The sequence below is a fragment of the Lampetra fluviatilis genome, chromosome 32, assembly GCF_964198595.1.
Source record: "Lampetra fluviatilis chromosome 32, kcLamFluv1.1, whole genome shotgun sequence".
Taxonomy (NCBI): Eukaryota; Metazoa; Chordata; class Hyperoartia; order Petromyzontiformes; family Petromyzontidae; genus Lampetra; species Lampetra fluviatilis.
This window is the reverse complement of record NC_136306.1, coordinates 3,350,113-3,363,655: the sequence shown is the minus strand read 5'-3', so window position 1 is coordinate 3,363,655 and position 13,543 is coordinate 3,350,113. Positions and strand designations below refer to the sequence as shown.

The 13,543-nt window shown below is 49.0% G+C and overlaps 1 protein-coding gene across 1 annotated transcript in view; it reads right to left on the bottom strand.

The window, feature by feature from the left end:
* Positions 1 to 416: 416 nt before the first annotated feature.
* LOC144943625 (S-adenosylhomocysteine hydrolase-like protein 1) overlaps positions 417 to 13,543 on the bottom strand; it is a 28,665-nt gene continuing 15,538 nt past the window's right edge. The window contains exons 9-17 of the mRNA XM_078871256.1: positions 11,002 to 11,065; positions 9,980 to 10,068; positions 8,686 to 8,756; positions 8,512 to 8,606; positions 7,943 to 8,041; positions 5,901 to 5,969; positions 4,977 to 5,055; positions 3,864 to 3,984; positions 417 to 2,118 (exon numbers count right to left, since the gene is read on the bottom strand). Of these exons, the coding sequence (XP_078727382.1) occupies positions 2,112 to 2,118; positions 3,864 to 3,984; positions 4,977 to 5,055; positions 5,901 to 5,969; positions 7,943 to 8,041; positions 8,512 to 8,606; positions 8,686 to 8,756; positions 9,980 to 10,068; positions 11,002 to 11,065 (694 nt within the window). The 3' untranslated portion in view covers positions 417 to 2,111. The remainder of the gene's footprint in view (positions 2,119 to 3,863; positions 3,985 to 4,976; positions 5,056 to 5,900; positions 5,970 to 7,942; positions 8,042 to 8,511; positions 8,607 to 8,685; positions 8,757 to 9,979; positions 10,069 to 11,001; positions 11,066 to 13,543) is intronic.

Below are 13,543 nucleotides of genomic sequence, written 5' to 3'. Positions count from 1 at the left end.
GTGATGGGGTAGGGAGATGGTGGGTGATGTGATGGGGTAGGGAGATGGTGGGTGATGTGATGGGGTAGGGAGATGGGGGTGATGTGATGGGGTAGGGAGATGGGGGGTGATGTGATGGGGTAGGGAGTTGGGGGGTGATGTGATGGGGTAGGGGGATGGGGGGTGATGTGATGGGGTAGGGGGATTGATGTGATGGGGTAGGGAGTTGGGGGGTGATGTGATGGGGTAGGGAGATGGGGGGTGATGTGATGGGGTAGGGGGATTGATGTGATGGGGTAGGGAGATGGGGGGTGATGTGATGGGGTAGGGGGATGGGGGGTGATGTGATGGGGTAGGGGGATTGATGTGATGGGGTAGGGAGTTGGGGGGTGATGTGATGGGGTAGGGAGATGGGGGGTGATGTGATGGGGTAGGGGGATTGATGTGATGGGGTAGGGAGATGGGGGGTGATGTGATGGGGTAGGGGGATGGGGGGTGATGTGATGGGGTAGGGAGATGGGGGGTGATGTGATGGGGTAGGGAGATGGGGGGTGGTGTGATGGGAGGGTGTGCGTTTCCCTCGTTGCTGCTCGTTACTGGACATTGCCGCCAGCCGTCGGGTTGAGAGCCTGGATCGTGGTCGAGCGCGAGGGTGCTTGGGACTAGCAGGTGCTGTAGTGTAGGGGCTGGCCAGAAGATGGCAGTACAGCAATGGATTATTAAATCCATCTGGGTGGAGCTTTGAGTGTGACCCACTCCTCTGTGCTGCCTTTTCTCCACGTTCTCCGGTTACCTCTCGCAAGAAGCCAAACTCTCGTTGCTGGAATTAACCGAACATCCCAATGTAGCAGGATCCTGCGGAAATTGTGTCTTGAGACTCTGCGAGGCTTCGCAAGCTAATATGCATCAGTATAATTAGTTCAAAGTGCGTATCCCACAGTAAGGCAATATAATTCACCTGCTATGTGTGTCATAATTAATATTGTTGCTATCAGTTATGTGTCAATCTATTATTGCACAAAGGCCTCCGGTCGTACCTCCGATGAGCACGGTTGGCTACGGAAGGTGCGAAGGTTCAGCACACATACGTGTTTAGTTTGTTGTCCTTCCCCGCACCTCTGATTAGCACGTTTGTCTACGTACGGTGCGAAAGAAGTTCAGCATACATACATGTTTAGATTGTTGTCCTTTCCCCGCACCTCCGGTTACCACGGTTGCCTACGTACGGTGCGAGAGAAGTTCTACATACGTACACACTGGAAATGTGACAAATTGCACCTTGTGTAACGTTGGTAGGGGAGAAGGGCAACTTGATTTGCCCTCAGCTTGCATTGACAGAAGGGTCGATTCGCTTCTCAATGCGAAACACAGCGCTAGCACTGAAGCGGAGACGCACGCTAAGGCGACACTACTCTCTACGACAACACGCGCACGTCGATGTGCTACATCTAACCGCGGAATCGTCAACGCGCGCGTCAGGCGTTTTCACTTTCTGAAAACATTCGATGATAAAATATTTTTCCCACCCCGAGGCATTTCTGCATATTCGTAATAGTCCCTGAAAATGTGATGAAATGTCGCTGTTTGAGTGAGAATAGGAATGATAATTGCTGTATTTGTAACGAGCGTCGTTACGGGTGCACACCGCGTCACGCCGCCGTGGAGAAACCCCAGACGAGCAGGAAGGCAGCCAGAATTGACAATTGCCCAAGCTCTGTGATCCTATATTTGGTTGTTTCGACAACTCCACGAATGAGTGTTGAGATAATAACAATATAATTCAACTTGGTTCAAATGTGTCTGGTGATATCCGGGCCACCCACTTTGTCCTGGCAGTAAAGATGAAAGGGTTTTCATTCAACACATATTCAATCGTATTCCACACACACACACGTCCTCTGTCCTGGCAAATAAAAAAACCTGAACACAAACCTCTCTATTGTACTAGCACAGTAGACGTCAGTGGTGCCCCGGGGGGGGGCCGCGGCTGCAGCAGGAAGGTGGCTACACGAAGCTGAATGATTGTAACCACCACCAGGGGGCTCATGATTACGGTCGCCGACGCAGCACACCGTGCCGTGGAGGTCGCCTCCGCTGCCCGGCCTGGCGTCAGCTCCACCTCTTGGTCTGCGTCAATATCTAGAGACGACAACACACACGTGACTCTTCCCATCATCGTCAGCCACGATCTATCCACTGCTGGATGAAAGCCTCACCTTGGGGAGGCTGCCAGCTCTCGCGATCTGGCAAACCAACAATTCACCCAGCACCTGTTACACGAACCTCGGCGGACACTCTCTCGGCCACGTTCCATTCCCCGGCACATAGGAAGAAAATGGCTGTATTTGTAAAATGTCCTTTGTAACAACTCCTAGGTTGAAAATGTGATGTTGGTAACCAATATTTGATATCTTGACTTAAAGCTTTCGTGACTGCAGAAATTCATATTCATTGGGTCTTTCGGTAAAGCCACGTAGACAGAAAAAATCATACAAATATCACCACGTTTAGATCGCAACACAAGCAATCGTCATCAGGTGAAAGAATAGCGGGAGAGCTGCTGAGGCAGGACGTTATCAAGGTTGTAGATGGGTGTAGCCCAAGGGTCATAAGCGAAGTGGGCGGGGCTAGTGATGAAATTTGCATGTAAATGTCAGATCGGGTAAATTGGAGAGCTACCTCCACTACGAAGCTGCAGAGGTGGCCGTTGTATTGTGAGAGATTAGCAAGTCAATGTTAGATCGTAGCGCCACCGCCACATCGAGGAAAACCAGCAACGGTGGCAGCTGTGTTAGTGAGACATTTAACCTGTTAATGTAAAACCAGAGAGTCGAAAATAACTACTAACATCGGCAGGTAGGATGGAAACATCACAGCCAGTTATGACTTAAACTGGTTAATAACGTCCTTCCAAGTGACCCAAAGAGATCACCAGCGTCTCTGTGGAGAATGTAATAAAATCACTTCGCAGGCGACATCCTGCTCCACCCGTCTGTCCCGCCAGGTAGACAGACCGATCAGACGCATAGCATTCTGGGAGTGCATTATTTAGGAGCATTGGTTCAACGCGAGCAGTGGTGGCAATGCTGTTACAAGTGTTTAAATTAGGGTTTAATATGTGTCCTTGTGAAATAAACGACGCTGACCTGCATCCAATGCATCTATCTGTATCCAATGTGCCCGCACCTCCGATTAGTACGGTTGGCTATGTATAAAAGAAGTTAAACGTACATACAGACATTAGGCCTAACATTGCGTCAGTCACATGGACAAGGCTGGCATCAAAGGTCAGCAGCCAAAGTGAGTGATGCTCATGTTTACGGCCCTGGGCCAAGTGACCGTGGAATTGACACATTCCTATGATGGGAGCAAGTCGATCCACAGGACACAATCACCGTTGATCTTCTTGGCAAAGTGGTACTCAATTTACAATCCCAGAGGGATGATGGTCTGAGTCACCCCCCCCCCCCACCCAGGATATGAACTAGCAACCTTTCGATTATGATCCACCTGGTCGGGTTCAAGGATAAAACATCTATTGCACTCCAGCGACTGTGTGTGTGTGTGTGTGAGACACGTGGATCCTTAGCAGTGGGGAGTGGTAGTGTAGCGATTAGCGCGCTGCGCTACAAACCGAGCGAACAGAGTTCGATTCCCGCTCACGGCCAACACCAGTGACGATGATCTGAACCGGTCCTGGGCCTCCCGTAGGTCTACTCAGCCTCAAATTAGTACCTGGTGCGGTGTGTAAACATTGCCACTTGGGACACCCACCCCTCGTGCACCGTACTGGCCTTCATAGGTGCTGCTCGCTAACAGCACTAACCCCAACAGTCTGTTAAGGCCATACGAGCCGATCTATGGTTCGTGCATGTGCTGCCCACCTGTAATAGTTTGGCTTGAAAGGACCATTCTTGCTCATCCCCAGATACTTGGCTTGGTCGTCTGTGAGCTCTGTGAGATGAGCATCAAATGTTGGCAGGTGCAGACTCGCCACGTACTCGTCTGTGACACGGACACAGGTGATACACACAGTCTGTTGAAGCACCAACAATAACGTGCTTCCAATAGAGACCGATTTTCCCTTCACTTGATCAGGCCACATATTGCAATGTCTGGAAATATATTGGGGACTAATGTGGAACGGTGGAAGCGTGCTTGGGGATTGTTACAGAGGTTCGCGGTGCAAATTCGGCAGGCCGCCCTGGATTTGAAAAAAAAATTACCTGCAAATTACTTCATTGGGATGAACATAGCAATCATTGCCTCCTACCACGAAAATTTAGCAGCACCCTCCTGAAAGAGAGTGTTGAGACTCAGTGAGGCTTTCCTGGCTAAAAAACATTAAATAATATTAATGTCTAGGACGACATAGAGAGCTGTCTTTTGTTCACAATGCGGTGCCCCGGCAACAGAGTTCAATCACCGCTCATGGCCAACATCGGTAGCAAATATGTGAAGCAGTCTTGGGCCTCCCCCTCGGTCGACTCAGCCATATATGAGCACCTGGTGCGATATGTAACAATGTGTAAACATCGCCAGTCGGGAAACAAAGGTGGCTGGGCATGGTGCTGGCCACCCACCCCATCATAGGTGTGCCAGACCGGCCCTCTTATGTGCTCACGAACAACACTTGTGCGTTTCTGTGCATACAATATTTTGTAGAACAGAGTACGCAAGTAACGGCATCCTTTGGGGCATAATGCGATGGGCGAGCCTTGAGCGCTTTGCTCTGATCCTCCCAGAGATCATAACGTTTTTGAACCGTCTTTGGGATTCTGAAGCTCTTTGTCAGCTTCCCTCACTCATGTCTGAGCGTGTCCCGTAGGTGCTGGTCTAATGGGAGTACTGGAGTTTATTTGCGACGAAGTAGAACCGTGACAACGGCCACCGTACGAACGGCTGTGCAGCGCGTAACAAACCTAACGGTATTATGAACGCTGCAAATGTCAAAGAGTGAAAAAGAATGCACAGCAGGGATGAAGTGAATGTCTCACCCATCTTCTTCGGCAGTAAATACACATCCTGTTTGTAGCGTCCGTCTGGAGCATTGTACAGTTCAATTAGAGCCAGCGCCTGTCACACACACGCGCAGAGAACAGACCGTTGGGGCAAGTGCTGTTAGGGAGCACCGATGAAGACCGGCATGGCACACGAGGGCGTGGGTGGCCAGCACCACGCCCGACCACCTTTGTCTCCCAAGTAGCAATGTTTACACACCACATCAGGTACTCATTTGAGGCTGAGTCGACCTAGGGGAGGCCCAGGACCGGTTCAGATAATCGTCACTGGTGTTGGCAGTGAGCGGGAATAGAACTCGGGTCGCCGGGTTATTCGCGCAGCGCGTTAACCATTACACACACGCGTGCACACACAAGCACGCATGCACACATGCAAGTATTGGGATCTCATGTCATCACACGTTTTTTACGTTTAGCATATGCACACGCACACTTTCCAGAGCAAGAGCTTGACTTCTGGTACAATCAGCACACATCTGACGTGAGTGTGCTGGTGTGTGTGAGTGGGAGTCTGCGGCTGTGTTTGCGTGGTTGGCGAGTGTGTGTGAGTGGAGAGTATGTGCGAGTCGTGCGAGTGGCATCGTGAGTAGTATCATGAGTGTCAATGGTATAATAAGTGTGAGTGATATTGTGTGTGTGGTATTGTGAGAGTGGTGAATAGTATCGTGGGTGGCGAGTGGTATCGAGGGTGAGTACGAGTGATACCGTGAGCGGTGACTGAGTGGCATCGTGTGAGTGGTATCATGAGTGTGAGTGGTATCGTGAGTGTGAGTGGTGAGTGCGTCTGGCATTGTACGAGTGGTATCACTCGTGGTCAGTGACTGGTATCGATAGTGTGAGTGGTAGGGCGAGTGGCGAGTTGCACTACCAAGCACCGACGCGCACTGCGTGTCAGTTCACCTGTGTGGTGGCTGTGATGGACAGCACAAACGAGGGCACACTCGAGCTGCTACGGTTCAGGAGACGGCCCTAAAAACGTTCAGCAAAAACAGCAAAAAGCAAAGGAATTGCTTAAAAAAAATCACCAGCAAAGGAACAAATGCAGAGAGCAAAATAAAAAAGAAAGCAACGATACGCAGAGACATCAGCGAGGTCCACCCTGAAAGTACGGTTACTGAGCATCATGTCGATTAGGTGAACATGAAGAACGACATCCGATGATTTTGGCCAACTTCAGCAGCAGGCCACTATGCCAAACAGTGTCATAGGTAGCACCACAGAGGTCAATCATTGCTGTGCCGATTTTCTGTTGACGCTGGAAACCAGCCTCTATGAGGGTGGTGAAGGCAACGGTCTGTTTCGCAGCAGCTAAGGCTAGTTTGAAAACCGATTTTTTTTTGGGGGTTTATAATGAGTAAAGTCTGGCAAACATGGCACGTTCCATCAGCTTGGAGGTGGAGGGCCAGAAGAATGGTGATGACTTTGACCTGCTTCCATTCTTTCGGGAGTTTGCCTGTCCATATAGTACTCTTAGGTTTTTTCGGTAAAGTCACGTAGGTAAAAATAAATTCTAAAAATGATAGAAATGATAATAGAAATAAAATAATAAAACACGACGTTTCGGAGGCAACACAAGTCTCCGTCATCAGGTGGGACCGTCACAGCTAAATTTACTTGATACAGTAAACTTGATATAGTAAATTTAGCTGTGACAGTCCCACCTGATGACGGAGACTTGTGTTGCCTCCGAAACGTCGTGATTTATTATTTTATTTCTATTATTTTTTTAAAATACATTTTTTTATTTTTACCTACGTGACTTTACCGAAAGAACCTAAGAGTATGAATCCTTGCAGTCACGAAAGCTTCAAATCTAGAATGTCCATATAGTCCCAGATTATGTCGAAACGCAGGACACAGACCATTATGTCCCTTGTTGGACCTTGTTGCCCTGAGGGTCTCAAGAGCCAGAAAATCCTCACCGAGTCTCAAGACTCTTCTTCACGAGGGTCCTGCAAAGCGTTCACAGTAGGGGCCGATGATTTATTGCTCTGCGTGTTTCCCAATTGAGTAATTTGCGGCGTGTAAAATTTGGACCGTGACACCTGCACACAAATTCCCCACTCTTGCAAATGACGTCAGCCACTGTGACTAGTTATCAGCCACTGTGAGTGAAACTGATGGCACGTGGTATTGTATGGTTCATACACTGCAGTATTAACCAGATAAACCTCTTGATTTGAACACCCACGAACCTCTGCATCAAAACTGTTCAACCACCACACTGGAGGTCACAACAACACACCTACTCATTTACTCACTGTCCCACTCACCAACTCACTCAGCCATTCGCTCACCCACTCACATCTTCTTAGGCAGCCTGCTGGGCTGTGTTACTGATGTGGTTGTGTGTAATATTTTATCGTCCTATACCTTGTGTCATTATTTATCTGATGGGATTGTTTTAATTAAAGATGGACCAGGATGATGATGATGACACAAAATGTGTGTGAGAGCGGATTGGAATAATATAGGAAGTCGAACGTGATAAGGAAACGTGGCAATGTGCCCAAGACATTTTTAACGAGTGTGTATGACCCACTATGGTGACTGGATGAGGCACGTGCAGACTGACAAGTACAATGAAACAAAATATGAAAAGTGCGCAAAAAAAGCAAAGAGTGACGCATGCTGGGAATGACACCGAGACACAGGATGAACATACGGATCGGAGAAAATGCACAAGTTATAAACATCATGGCTTAATAACACGAAGGGGACTTGGGCCGGCCACGTCACGGCAAGACGACTAATTACGGAATGGCGGCCAAATGAGAGCACGCACCGACGAGGATGTCCCCCACGCAGATGGAGCAATGAAATCAACTCGTGTCCAGGAGCTAAATGGCGTGCGCATCGGCCACGGATGATAAAGATGATCGTGAGTGGTGGTCACAGCTTGGGGAGGCCTTCATCCAGCAGTGGATTGACCATGGCCGTACCTCGGCCAGCAGAACGAGGCGCTTTCCATCGGGCCAAGTCACATGGTCCACGTGAGCTCGCACTCGCTCCCACGTGAGATCAGGACTGCGCAGGCTCGCCTGCTCAGACGCACGCACACACACAGACGCATACATCGGCAAGAAAGTGCGTGTGTCAGTGTGTGTCAGCCTGTCTAAACAAGCATTCCTGTATGTGTCAGCATGTTCCAGCGAGCGTGTTCCAGCGTGCGTGTCATTGCGTGTCAGTGCCTGTGTGTCAGCGTGTCTGTCAGCGCGTGAGCATGTCAGGGTGTCAGTGTGTGTCCGCGAGTGTCTCACTGTGTGTTAGCGAGCATGTGTCAGCATGTCAGTGCATGACGGTGTGTCTGTGGCAGCGTGTGAACATGTCAGCGTGTGTTAGCGGGGGAGCGTGTGTCAGCGTGTCAGCAGGAGCGAGCGCGTGTCAGCGTGTCGGCATGAGTTAGCGTGTCACAGCAAGCGATTGTGTGTTAGTGTGCGCCAGCGCATATCAGCGAGCAAGCGAGCGTCTGTCAGCGTTTGCGTGCCAGCGTGTGCCAGCTCGCGCTCACCACGTCGATCTCCGTGTTGGAGTGGCCCATGTTGCACACGATGCAGCCGTTCTTCAGCCGGTCCAGGTGCTCGCGCGTCACCACGTTCTTGTTGCCTGTGAACGGCGCGAGTGAGTTCGGAACGGGGGCCCTCGCGGCGGCGGTGGCGTGTGCCACCGGCCCAACGCAGCTCACCTGTGCAGGTGATGATGATGTCTGCTTGGCGCACGATCTCCGCGAGTTTCACAATCCGGTAGCCCTCTAAGCTGCATTCCCACAACGCACAACATGTGGCCTTTCGTTATTTTCATTTCGTCCTTTAAAACAGTTGGTGAGCAAAGGCCCAATATGTCAAACAGTCAGCCACAAACAGCACTATCGAAGTAAGAAAAGGTTTCTTGAATTGAGCAAGGGTACTAATAAGAGCTTTGGGAAAAGAGACGATGGGAGGGAATTACAAAGTGTAGCAGTGCGAGGGAAGAAGCAGAAAGAGAAGTGTTGTGACCTGCAGTGTGGTGACTGGTTGGGTGAGTGGGTGGAATGTGAGGGTGAGTGAGTGGGTGAGTGAGTGGGTGACTGAGTGCGTTGGTGAGTGGGACAGTGAGTGGGTGAGTAGGTGTGCTGTTGTAACCTGAAGTGTGTTGGTTGAACAGTTTGGATGAGATAAAAACGAGTCCTATATAGTCAGTGATTTCCTACTAAATTGAGCAGAGGCATTTTTGCTCATCTCCTGTTTAGGGCCCTGCAGAGACAGAAATGGAAATGACACATTCCTGTGACGGTGGCGAGTCCATCCAAAGAACAACTACTGTCGATCTTCCCCACAAAGTGGTACTCATTTTATTGACTCTGCAGAGATGATGGGCTGAGTGGACCCCAATCAGGATCTGAACTCGTAACCTTCCGCTCGCTCTCCAGCTGAACCACGCAGTATTATTGTTTATATGGAGACACAAACGTGTGCTGTCGGTGTATTTTGTTGACTAAGTGAAGTGATTTAACGCATAGCCCTCGCAGCCAGTATTAACGAGAGCACAGTAATGTTTTTACACCATTGGAACCTCCTTTGCCAGTAGCAAAATATAATTGTTTTTTTACCCTTTTATCTGGCAACAAAACTGACACCTTTTTTTACAAGGAGTCATGTTTGCATTGACCACAATACCTGCGGTCGGAATGCAAACAAAAAACACAACTCTGATAATGTATGCACAAATGTGAGACTAGGCTCTAAGAAAAGCTGTCTCGGGTGTGGACCAACCAATTTCAAGGACAGTGCATACATTATCAGAGTTGTGTTTTTTGTTTGCATTCCGACCGCAGGTATTGCGGTCAATGCAAACATGACCCCTTGTAAAAAAGGTGTCAGTTTTGTTGCCAGATAAAAGGGTAAAAAAACTATTATCATTATTATAGTAATGTTTTTGTAAAAGCACTGCCACTCTGTGAATGTATCGGTGCAGAGGACCCAACCACTCGACATGTTTACCAGGCCTGCAGGGCACATATTGGATCCATCTCCGTGACGTAAACCACGGCACCCAGCGCTTTCAGCGCGGAGCAGCAGCCCTTGCCCACCTGCACGCCACAAGACCAAGCGCTGTCAGCGAGCACCTCCGAAGGCGAACCAGGCATGGAGTGGCCAACACCATGCGCACTGATGTTCATTACATACCACACTGGTACTTATTTAAGGGTGAAACAGCCTGGGTAAACCACGGAATTATTAAAGATATTCGTTACCGACGTTGGCTGCCAGCAGAAATCAAACCGATTGACTGCCCAACTGCTGATGAGGCATGGAATATTGAAGACAATCCAAAGTTTGCCATTATGGGAACTTTAGGTGAATCACACAACAAGCAGCCAATAACATTTGCAAGATGGGGGGCACAACAGCCTGCACTGGGCCACAACACTCGCATTTATATATATTTTTTCTTAAACACAATTTTTTCTGAACACAGCCCCAAAGCCCTAAAACATCAAGGGGCCGGCAACAAACAGCACAATCAAAGTTGTGATTAGAGTTAACACGTTTCTTGAATGGAGCCAAAGTTATTGCAACAACTTGGGGGAAAAGAGACGATGCGAGGGAATAATCAGAAAGAGAAGTGTCGAGACCCACAGTGGGAGCATAGATCATTGAGTGGCTAAGTGGCTGAGTGGATCACCGAGTGAGTGGTTGAGCGAGTTGTTATGCCCTGCAGTGTTGGTTGCACACAAGTGTGGATGAGATGAAGCAGTCGGTGTGTGGGAGACCGAGTCCTCAACACGGGTGCAGGAATCAACGAGTGAAGTTCATGAGAACATTAACCACGACAATTGCATTTGCAGAAGAGTGACACGGAGGCGACTGACCACCGGTGAGCGAGCGATGGGAGTGAATCAATGAGTGTTGGATCATCCTTCACCCTGACTGCTGTTCTACTCTGAATTCTATTGAGTGCAGTTTCGGTAGGAACTGGGTGCTAGACCCCAGATAAGTTTGCATCAGACACAAAAGCTCACCTCTCCATATCCGCACACCACCACCTGCTTACTGCCAAACATGATGTCTGTTGTCCGTTTGAGACTGCACAAGACACGCGAGGTTGGGCGACATGAATATATAATAACCGGATGGGATTTTCACAAAGTAGAGACCAGCAGCGATGAAAACAACAGCGCGTGCTTGTAGCGCGTGCAGACGAAACCACGTGATTCGAAGCATCATTGTAATTGGGCAATAATGACAGCTCTGACCGGAGCGCATTAGAAGGTTCAAAAAGTAAATTAGCAGAGTTTTAGCCTTGTAGATATATTGATACAGTACATATAAGCTGGGCTTACGAAAATTTTGTTGTTGTTATAACTACAGGGATATTTTTTTATTAAAAAATAATACATTTCTGCTGAAACACTGCACAAAAATGTTATAGACAGTCATTGTGGTGTTACCCCCTCTTATGGTGTCACCCAGTACGGTCCGCACCCCCCACACCCCCCTAGTGACGCCACTGCGTATGTGTAAAATCATGAGCATATAATTATTATGGAAGACATAGTGCACGCTTCCATGCCTGTGAATTATTGCAATGAGTAGCAACTGTTAGGCACCCTTGTTATATATGTGGCCTGCTTTCGATTTCTAGGTATATGTGTAGCGCGCTATAAAGGGGCTACGTGTACTTACCTGCAGTAGCAGACAGGGCCCACCAGGGGCAGTAACTTGGACCGGCATAACGGTCGCTACATTCCCCAGCCCCAAAGCAGGGAGGGCTGCGGGGTGTTCTAGGATCCCCCGAGACCCCTCCCCCCCTGGAACTCTCTGGAAGGGAGGTGTGGCCAGGGGCTGGGAGGTGTATAAAAGCCGGACCACTGGACGGGTCTGGGGCCAGTTGAAGACTGAAGCCCGACTAGCTAGGACCCTGGGACCCACCTGACCCGCCGCCCTTGTAAGGGCCGGGTCTGAGTGGGCCAGTGGTGCGACCCTAAAACCCTCGGGGCCCGACGTCCTTGTAAGGGCCGGGACCGAGCAGGCCAGTGGTCGAAACCTGTACCTTGGCTGGGTCGGGTCAGAACAGCCTCCCCTAGGTCACCCCTAGCCGGAGGGCTCAGAGACCGTGGCCCCAGTAGTGGGGCACGTCAGTGCGCAGGCGGTACCTTCTTAGTCAGCGGGTGAAGGGGCCGTAACCCCTTCGAGTGTTAAGGGTTCGCTACGCGCTGTATCGTAGCCTTGTGTTAATAAACCGTGTTGCCTCCAAACGTGCGTCTCCACCATCGTGAAACCCACACTACATATGTACGGATGAGTGTGCATGTTTATATGTTGATGTGTGTCTTTGTCTTTCAATGGGGAAAAGTAGCATAGCGGTTTGCATTTGATTCCCACTCACGGTCAACACCAGGTGACGATTATCTGAACTGGTCCCGGACCTCCCCTGGGTCGACTCAGCCTTAAGTGTGCCTGGTTCGGTGTGTAAACATCGCCACGAGGGAGACAAAGGTGGAGGGTGTAGTGCTGGCCACCCAACCCTCTTGTGCTGTGCCAGCCTTCATTAGGTGCTCGTGAACAGCATTTGCCCCTACAGTCTGTTAGCACGGTTGGCTACGTACGGTGCGAAAGAAGTTCAACCTACTTAAGTATACGTGTATTCTTTAGGTGTATGTCTTTGACGTTTGCTATGTATGTGTGTATGGATATTTACGTGCAGTAAAACCTTTTCATTTGTGGAAGTTTTCACGAAATTCGATTATTCACAATTTCATATTTGTACAGTAAAACCTTGGATTGTGAGTAACTTGGTCTGCGAGTGTTTTGCAAGACGAGCAAAATGTTTAAATAAATATTAATTTGATTAACGAGCGAGGTCTTGCAATACGAGTAGTACGTGCATACGCTTTGTCTGCCGAGCGCCACGTGATCACAACTGATATACGAGTGCTTTGGATTACAAACACATTTCCGGAACGAATTATGCTCGCAATGCAAGGATTTACTGTATACTGGTTCACGTTACGCACCTATCCACCTCGACTATTTGCGATTTAGCAACGTGGCATCATGGCGGAGTGATGCTTGCACAGTTGTGGATTGTGGCCCCCATGTGGGCGTACCCAAGCCGTTGTGTAACACACACACACACTCGACGTGCTCACACAAATGTGCAGTACACACATTGCCTTGTGCAGTACACACATTGCCTTGTGCATCTAGCCGTCCACTCGTTGAGGTGCCATACGGACGCCTAGTTGGTGTATCGTTAACGTTCAAGTGTTGAGGTAAATAATGTATTATATTTTGTTGTATTATTTGTGTTATGTTCTATTTGTATCATTGTACAATTTAATTAAGTATATGGATGCTATGTATGTGTCGAGTACAGGATGAATATGTTGAAACGTTTAAATTCTCTCTTGTATGTTGTCGGACACGAGAATCTAACCCCCATTTTTCCTTTCTAAACATACCGTATCTACAATCGCGAATTCTACTATTGCCAGTTTTTAAAGAACAAGGCCTTACCGTATTTACCATATTTGTCATTACGTATTTGCTATGTATGCATCC